General features: G+C 21.8%; 1 protein-coding gene across 1 annotated transcript in view; it reads right to left on the reverse strand.

Annotated features, from left to right (window-relative positions):
* Positions 1-10075, reverse strand: part of LOC129612754 (uncharacterized) — a 34327-nt gene extending 24252 nt beyond the window's left edge. Inside the window, exon 1 of the mRNA XM_055526514.1 lies at positions 10034-10075. Within this exon, the coding sequence (XP_055382489.1) occupies positions 10034-10075 (42 nt within the window). The remainder of the gene's footprint in view (positions 1-10033) is intronic.
* Positions 10076-10577: the final 502 nt, after the last annotated feature.

Genomic DNA, 10577 nt, shown 5'->3' on the forward strand with positions numbered 1-10577 from the left:
GGTAAGAAACAAAAAAAAAAAAAAAAAGTAATGAAATCTTTGAAAAAAAAAATTGCTTTTTTTGTTCTTCTTCAAGAAAATTAGTCAAATAACACATCGTAAAATATCGCTTAGTAAAGTCATTATAATTTTTTTCCACTTGAATTTTTAAATTCTTATTTTTTTTTTTTTGAGTTGTGATTTACTGACCAACCCGAATGATGTCTGTCTATCTTAATCAATTGTGATGTGATTGTTAAATTTATGTTTCGTTTAAATGTTTTCCATTCTATTTTATTATTTGCAAAGTTTCTATTATTTTCTTTTTTTTGTGCTGACACTAAATATTTATAGAAAAATTTACATTTGAACAAACTTTTAAAGTATTACAAGTATGTATACATAAGTATATACTTTATATAAAAGTCTACATGTGATATATATGTAAACTTTTTATATATATACATTGAACTGTTTAATTATGGTAGACTAGAAGAACTCTTTTGTACTACATGCGATTACACATTGAGTGATACTGGAATTAGAAAAGAAAAAATTAACCTTTTCAGACCTGAACCTATAAACTAATATAATGATTTTTGATATATAGCTCTGAAAAACTGAATATTACTATTGTGTATATATTTTATAGTGATATACAGAAGACAATTTTTGTAATTAAACAATAAACCTATACTTTTGGGGTAATTCACTTAATTAATTTTAATTAACAAAATTATTTCAAATAAGTTTCATAAACATGGTGTACTGCACATAACTTCAAAAAACACTAATTTTTTTAGCAATTTAATAATATTTTTTAATAAATTTGGTATACCAATTGTGTTTTAAATTTAAACTTTCTCTAGTCTTAAAATTCTTAAAAAACAGTACGTTTTCAATATAACGAACACCAAACAAATATATTGAGTGTATAAACGTAAAAAAGAAATATAAAATGCTACTGTCTCAATATTATTTTTGGTCGTTAAATAGAGATTGTCAGCATTATATAGGATTGCAGCTGTTATATATCCAAGATATTGTGTTCAATTTTATTTTCAAAACATGATTTTTAAAAATCAATACATACTGATTGAGATGCACATATTTATCAATTAACACTCTGAAGCAGAATTTTATAACCACAAATTGATTATTTTTAAAAGTCATCCATTGGTCTAAATTATTGTTTAAGATTTCATTTTATCAACTATAAATAAGTTAAGGGAGTATATATACCTGTATACAATTAAAATGGTGTACCAATTGGCTACTTTTTATTTATTTTACTTTTTGTTAAAAAAATATTTCTCATGATTTACAATTTTCTGTTACTTTTTCGTATATACTAACTATATATATATCATACACCTTTACGCCGATGACAACAAAAATATTATAGTAGATGACTATATATATAGCCTATATTTTACTTATAGCATGAATATCTTTGCAAAATTCCAAATAAGGTGAACATACTTTTCAAGTCCATAAATTATTAAGATGATGCACTTTTTGTACTCCTTAAATTATTTATATTTTAACATATATATATATATATGTACGTTTTCTTTTAACATGCGCACATAATTAAATATCTGTTATTGTTATATATGTACAAAACTATAATACATATTATATATTATATTATGTTAGTAGTATGAGTACAACTATAATCATTTTATCTTGATTTGGCAATCTCATTTAATTAAAAACATAATTCATTATGAGAATAGGAAAATTATTTTTGAAGCGCCTATAAGTATATTAATATAAATTATAAAAATAAAATAAAAATTAATATATTTTAATTATATAAAAATTTAAAATATAAAATAAATTTAATTACTTTCGTTCTTATTGAAATTGAAATTTGAAAATATTAATATTAAAATTTAATATTTGAAAATTTTAAAAGTGTATCTCTGTCGATACAAATTGAAAAATTTATATTTTATATTCATCTCCAATTTGAGTATATATAAAGTTCGGAAAGGTTCAAATACATAGTATACTTGTTAATGATATGTTATATGACTCAACCAAATCCTTAATAAATGAAAACTCTAATTTAAAATATTTTTTGAAATGCTTAATTAATATAAATAGAAACAAACTGTACATAGGGTGAATATGGTAAGTATGGTCAGGTATTTCTTATGTAATTTCATGTCTTCTATAAGTAAATCCAATTCAAAGGCATCTTAAAGTGAAATGACTCTTTGGGACGGATTCTCAAAAATGGGACTATAAAATCTTGAATAATCGTTCTCTTCAAATATTTATATGTAATATTAATTAAATTTAACTTAAATTTGAATTATAAAAAGTAAGTTTACACCTAAAACTAATTTAAAATTAATAAAAATATAATTAAGACATTCCTATACTCGAATTAACTGACAAAATAAATTGTATAACTATAATGGTTGCTCATTAAGAAACAAAGTCATAATAAATACAATTGGATACGGTCTAATAAATTTGAGAAGTACCATATTATAAAATGAATTTAATTCAAATGTATATATGTACATTTGTGTATAAATTCATTATAAAATGGATTTATACACAAATGTACATATATACATCATTATTATCACATGAAAAATATTATTTATATATTATAAAATAATTATTATTACGATAAATTTTACGATAAATAATAATTTACTCATTTTAGATTTATGTATGACTACAATAACATAAATATATATTATATTATGCTATTTACTAAGCAATTTATGATTTAAAATTTATTCAGTAAAGAAAGTGTTAAAAATTACGGAAAAAAATAAATTTTATCTTATTAATTAATTAAAAATACCGGCCCCAAGTAAATGAATAATTTTTTAATATTTCTTATTATAACTTCTAAATCGTAACACAATTAGAAGAAATTAATAAATTTCTTTAAAAACTAAAAAAAGAAAATTAATAATTTCTTAAAATATTAAATATTTATATGTATAGATCTTCAATATGTCAAAAAAACCGCGTCGTTGTATTTTAATATATATCTGAAATATCTATTAAAATACAACCAATTCTCATCTGAAATACTGATTTGTATATTTACAATTACGTACAATTACGAAAAATAATTGAAAAATACGTACAATAAAAACAATGAGTGTTTCAACGCCGAACCAACTGATAAACGAACGGGTATCCCTAGAACGACTTCTACATTTCAATTCCAGTTTTGATTTCAAATTTTTGTATTACTAACGAAAATACCACCAATTCGATTAATCAGATGTAATTCTGATTTTATTTGATTATGATTTGATATTTTTGTGTTATAAATTTTCTAAAATCTCTGGTCACAAACCATTATATCATAGCATACCGATGATTTCGAACAATAAAATTTCGATCAAAATGCACGTGTAAATTAATTTTATTTCCAATTCCTTGGTAAAAAAAATTATCTTGATTTAGTTAAAATTAATATTCATTAATTGGCTTTAGACATATTATTACTGAGGCTGTTCTAGATCACAAAATAAAATTAATTTCTTTAGAAAGTGTTTCCATTATAACTTGTTCTTAATTTTGTTTAGATCTTAATTGTAGTTTTTCATATTTTTTATATATATGTATAAGAAGTAAAATAAAAATTGAATTCAATTTGTTTTCCTGCCAAATCATTTCGCATTTTGCATAATTATAATTTTATTTCTCGTCTTTCTTTGATCATTTTTTATTTATGTTATAATGGAAATATACAATGGCAAATTATGTATGTTGATTGTTCATTATGATGATGATGATGATGATGATGATGATGATAATAATGGTGCTATTCTTTTCTTTTTTTTTTTTTGCCAACCTAAAAACCTGACTGACCAATTTCTTTTTATTTTCCTTTTAATATATAATATACACGCTATTCTATATATAAGTATAGTAAGTCATTTCACCAGAAACGTTTTATACAAATAAATTACAAATTTTATGAATCACTTTACGCATTTAAATTAGTAACGGTACAATAAAAAAAAAAATAAAGTGAAAATTTTGAATTTATGTTTTTTAAATATTTGCGTTTATCTTTTATACTGCAATAAGAAATTTTTGCTTTTCTTAAATGTTAAACGAAATGGCAAATTTTTTTTAGAATTTTAAAAATGATAAAAGGTAAAAAAAAAAAAAATTTTGTTTTTTTTTTTGTAGTTTAATTGTATCATTAAATTTTTAAATGAACTCAATTCAGATGAATAAAGGTATAGTGATTTTCTTAATAAAATAATATATTTAATTGTATTTGTAATTAGAAAATTTCAATTTTAAAAATTAGAGCGCTATACTACGCGAGTACTTAAAAAAATGTTCGGAGTTAGAAACAAAAAAAAATTAATTTTTTTTTAATTATTCTGTGGGTGATTTCGAGTAGATAAAATTATTCTGTACTGAAATTATTTCAGCGAAATTGAATTTATGCCTAAACCTTAAGGTAAATCTTTCTTCGCCCTATATTATTAATTAATTCTCGCTATATACTATAAGACATCTAATCTATCTATTATAAAAATAATTTTAATTTATTTTGATTTCAACTGTTATTCAATCATAAATCGCGAGGCCGATCTGCTTGTATATCGCATACAATATTTTTGTAATATAAGCGAATTTTATAAGGTAAATCAGTCAAAGCATATGTTAAATTCTTAAACGTTAAATTTTACAAAATCTGAGTTGTCTGAGTTTACGAATACTCTACTGTGTTTTTACTTTCAGTCAAAGTTTAAATTCTTAAACGTTTAAAAACAGTCAATTAAGCGTCAAAATTGTATATTTTTTTTTTACATGCAGACAGTCTGACGTAGTAATTCAGTAAATAAATTTGATGTATTGAATGACTATCATTACGTTAAAAATAATATAAAAAATATTTTTCTTGTTAATTTTTAATATGTAAGTATAAAATTATTTTAAATCTAAAAAAAATTTTTTTTTTTGTTTTGACGTTTACGGATGATCAAAATTCAAAGTCAATTACGGGTAAAAAGTTTACTACATTTCTGTCCGTAAAAATTTTATACGTCAGACAGTTTGCAGACTGAAAACAAAAAAATTTGCGGATACCTTTTTTATTATTATGCGAAATATTTTAATACAAAACTTACTACCTGAAATACTTAGTAATACTTAGTTCCCTAAGGATGACATAAAAGCCGAAACTATAGTCGGAAAAAATATATATTTAAATAATTTTTTGTGAAATTTTATATAAATAAATAAGTAATTACAATTAAACATAATAAAATATTTTTAATAATAAATTACTAACCGAATTTCTACTTGACACTATAAATATCGAGATTTGATCTTCACTTGACCATTTATATTTTCTTACTAATATATGAAATATATAATACGAATTATTGAACTTTTCTTACCACTTTTGAACTCTGATATCATTAAAAATATTAAAAATGTCTTATTAATTATTATTAACACCATTATTAATATTGTCTAAAAAATTTTTCCTATATTGTTCTGATTCTTTAAATGTTAATTATGAAGAATGTGTTTTTATACTGTACGTTCAGACGTGTACTTACGTACATATGTATGTGTAAAATTTTCATTTTATTATTTTAACTTTAACAATATATGTATATATAAATATAGAAAGATCATTAAAGATCAAAAACTGGTAAAAAATGATCATTAAAGACTTCTTTTTAAATAAAAAATAATATAAATACAAAATCAACCATCATTAGAGAGTTCTTACACTCTTTCTAAATTTATTTATTTATTTATTTACTTAATTATTTGCGAAAAAAACGGTGGAAAGGTAAACATAAAAAAAAACTATTAAATCGTTTAAATTAACCACAAGTAACCAGTCTACTATAATTTCAAAGTTTATAATATAATATAAATGATATTGTACACTGTATATATGTATATATGTATATATGTATATCTGAAAATGATATATGATATATTATGATGCGGATATATCATAACATAACATATTACAGGCGCAAACATATAAAACATGTAAGAAAATATTCCGTTCTATTTAGAAAAATAATAATTTGAAATGAAATAATTTAAATGCGTACAGTAATTGACACAAAAAAAAAATCAAAAGTTTGATAAACTTTAAGTAAGGTGATGAAAAACTCTTCTATATTATGTAAATAAAACAGTATAAAAAAAGCGACGCGACATTATACCAATTAAGTCGTATAACGTAAATATAGTGAAAATGACACAAGGTTCTTGTTTTCAAATTGAAAGAAAAGTGCAGAGAATATTTAAATAAAATTTAAAATTTTGATGGTTAAGTGGTGGTTTCTATGTACGCCTAAACTAAATAATCTAGAATTGTCAAATCGTATAATTTTGACAATTAATTTTTACAGGTTAAAAACGTAAAATTAATTGTACAATAAACTAATTCCTAATTGGTTAATATTTTCTAAATAATAAGAAATTTTTTTATGTTAAGAAAATAATTTCAAATATTCGAATGCTGGGGCCTCTATATTTTTAAATGTTAAACAAAATTGAGCCAAATTTGAAATTAACAACTGGAATAAATCAAGCGTAAACTGTTAAAAATAAAAATATAAAATACCAAATACTTAGTAATTAATCACTTATTTTAAAACACTTTGTTATAAAAACTACTTAGATTTTAATATTTTAAATGTTTCTTATTAAAGTCTTATTTATATCAGAATTAAGACCCATAATTATATGAGAATTGAAAAAATATCTATAAGTTTATATAGCTATATATGTATGTAAATAGCTTTATAATATGCTTATGAATTCAGCCTTAACTTAAATATTTGAATTTGAAATTTTAAACTCGTACATACAATGAGCCTTATTCTAGTTGTCGCGTCACTTACGTGACATTTGTCGTTGTCGTTGTCACATCATTTGAAATGTGGTATTCTAGTTGTCGAGTGACGTGACTGCGAGAAATAAACGAAAATGAAACGTTTCAAGTGAAATTGATACATTTTAAAAAGAAATTTTGGCGAGTAAAGTTCAAACTAAAAAAAAAAATTCGGGGTATATATTTATTTTTTTAAATACGAGGGAAATAAAAAATGTCGTCATTTGCATTATGGTTTATGGATTCATCAGACTCCGAGAATGATGAAATTGAAAAAAAGCAACAATTAAGGATCAAAAGATTTAAGATTAGGGACAGCTCTAATCCATTGGATTTGCCAAATGGAGTGTAAGATAATAATTTTTTCAAATACATTAGTTACAAACATTTTATTTTATTCACAGATTTATAAGCTATTACAGACTTTCAAATCATATATTATATGGTTTAATTTATGTATTAAATTACAAAATTTATTATTTTTTATATTTTTATTAAATTGTCTTGTTTAAACTTACATTTTTGGTGTATCCATCTCGCTTGTCACTTGTTAAATACTTTTCGACAAAAAAACGTCGTTTCACTACGACATGTGTCGCTCTACAACGACAACTGGAATATACTTGAAACACATTTTCCCGCTATTACACGACACGTGTCACTTTAATCGCCATTTAGAATATCAAATTCAAGTCGTGACAACAATTGTCGCTCTACTTCGACAACTAGAATAAGGCTCAATATTACTCTACATTACTCAAATGAAGAAGCTCAAAGACAACCGAAAACTGATAAAAAGACTTGTTATCAAAAAAAAAAAAAAATTGTAAATTTTTCAATAATTTATGACCATAATTGTATATAGAAACATAATAAATACAAAGAATATTATTTATTATAGTTATGTGTATAAAATATATTTTTTTTTAAATAATTAATATAAAGTAGCGAAAAAGGAAATATTTTCATGATTTTCTCATCTTCGCTTTTAAACTACAAAAAAAAAAAAATTGTAAAGACGTGTGTAATGTTTAAATATATTTACTACACATCTAGTTATACATACTCGTACAAGTATTATGCCTCCGAATAGGTGCTCTTTTTATATAATGTAACATATTATGTGTATATTTAATACGAATAATGTAAGAATAACATACATGTGTACTGTGTAATTCTTACGTATATGTGCTCTGTATAGTCTATGTCAATATATTTTGTATTTATACAGTACCAAAAACGGTTGTTTTCTTTTGAAAATACTTTTCTGTACTTAATTTTTTCTTTTTAATTTTTTTTTGTAATTTTATTTTGTTCTAAGATTCCGAATAAACGTTTAAGAATTTTTTTCATCACATAAGCCTAAAAATAAAAACCAAAAATAAAGAACAAACGAAAAAACACGTTTCTTTTTTTCTTTATTATTTATTTTTTATACGTTCTTTTATTTGATCTCAAAAAAACTTGTCCATTTTCCATGAACAATAAAGCTTGAAATCGGTTTGTTGAACGACTTTGACAGTATCTTTTATTATACCTACAATTTTCTTTTAAAATAAAAATTTTAAAGAGCAAACACAAAAAAAAAAAAATAAATGTAAAGTTTCACATATAAAAGAATATTACATGAAGATGAAACTCATGATGGGTATTAAACACGATCATGTTCTAAAGTAAAAAAACCAAAAAGCAAATTAAAAAACTACTTTAAAATTAGTTCCAATAACTTGACCTTTAAAACAATAACAACGAGGGTACAGAAAAAAAAAACAGAACTGAAAATAAAAACAACAATCACAATTTACAAGAATTTATTAAGAAAAAAAAAATAAATTCAAAACGAAAGACTTCAATGCGTGAACAACTCACTTGTATTACAAAAATATAAGAACTAGGTTTTATGCATAACCTTTTAATTTTAAGAGACATTTTTTTTTTATTTCTTCTTGTATTTTTTCTTTTTAAATCTTTTTCACCTTTTCTTAATTATTCATTGAAAATTACATCGTTTTACAATATGTACCTAATACCTGTGGCTAATACAATATGTTTATGCCTTCCAATACATTTTAAGTATGTGTAGATAATCTGTAATTCATTTAAGCACCTACATACATCTATTTAAAAATATTAATTAAAAAATATATAAAATGATCATTTATTCTATCTACATATCATATTTAAATAATTGTTATTTTACCTAAATAAATTAATTTGAAATTTAAAACAAATATGGAAATTAAAATTTTTACGTAAAAAATATGCAATTTTTGTAAATCGATTTCATATCCGTAAAATTATATATATTCATATATATATATATAATAATAATATATATGAAAATAAAATGAATTATGAAATAGATTTATATTTCCCTGAACATTTAATTAATAACATAAATCACATTGAATTTTAGTAATTGAAAGTTTAGTAAATTGTACTTTAGTAAGTTTATTTTATACTTTAATAAATCGTTGAATTAATTGTGTAATGAATGACAAACATAAGAGTATTCTAAACACCATATTGCAATAATATTGTATTTAATGCATTATAAAATTTAATATAGATGCTCAAAGTATTATGTATCTTAAAATTTTTGTAAAATTTCTCAAAAAAAAATCCTCATTGTAATATAATACTTCAATTATTGTAACTAAACATCCTTTTCTTGAGTACTTATTCATATGTGCCTCAACCTTCCTAGTATAATTCCTAATAATTGCAAAACACAAATCATCCTAATATTCTGTTAGTCACACCACTTAATGCAATTGTATATTATTGAAAAGTATGTATTTGGGGTTTTTGAGTATAGAATTTTAAAATTCAAAAAATTTTTGAATAACCATCTATCACGTGAAATTATACGATTAACAGAATATCATTATTAAATAAAATAATTTCCAATAATCTTTCATTTACAAATAAGTAATAAATCATTGAGGCAAATATTTAAATATGTAATTGAACTCCGGTTAGGAAAGGAATACATAATTTAATTATTTACCATCTAACATATAATTTAAATTTGACTCTTTCAAAACTTTATGGAATAATAATAAATTGAAATTAAATTTTTTTTTTTGTAAAGACTAAGAAATTTTTAAACAAAATTATCATTGTTATCTTACTGACACAGTGAATAATAAAATTTAGTTAAATATTTAGGTCACTTACATTTCTTGAAATAAAAATTCTTTTAGCTGTAAAATATTCCATTGTTACTCCAGTTAATATTTCAATTGATTATTATAAAATTATAATTTTCTTTCTTTATTTATAAAATATTATTTAAATTTATTAGAAATTTGTTTCATTAATTTTATTTCTTACACAAATAAAAAAAAAAAATTTAAGGACTTTTCTTTGTAATAAAAAATTTCTTTCTTTATTTAATTATTTTATAAATTACTATAAAAATTTTATAGTATCAATTTTGAATTTTTATTTAGCTATTATTATTTATTTATAACAAATATAATTTATATTAAATTATATTTCTTGTTTTCTTTTCAAATATTGTAAAAATAAATTTCTCCAAAGATCACTTCCCAAATTCGATATTCTTTTTTAGAATATACTTAAGAAAAAAATTAATATATTTTTCATTGATCGAGTTTTATATGATCGTTTTTTCTACACAAAAAACCAAAAACAAAAAAAAAATCTCACTTTGAAACGAAATTTTCTGGAGAAAGTTTTAAGAATAATAAAAAAAAAA

The sequence above is a fragment of the Condylostylus longicornis genome, unplaced genomic scaffold, assembly GCF_029603195.1.
Source record: "Condylostylus longicornis isolate FDR11 unplaced genomic scaffold, ASM2960319v2 ptg000077l, whole genome shotgun sequence".
Taxonomy (NCBI): domain Eukaryota; kingdom Metazoa; phylum Arthropoda; class Insecta; order Diptera; family Dolichopodidae; genus Condylostylus; species Condylostylus longicornis.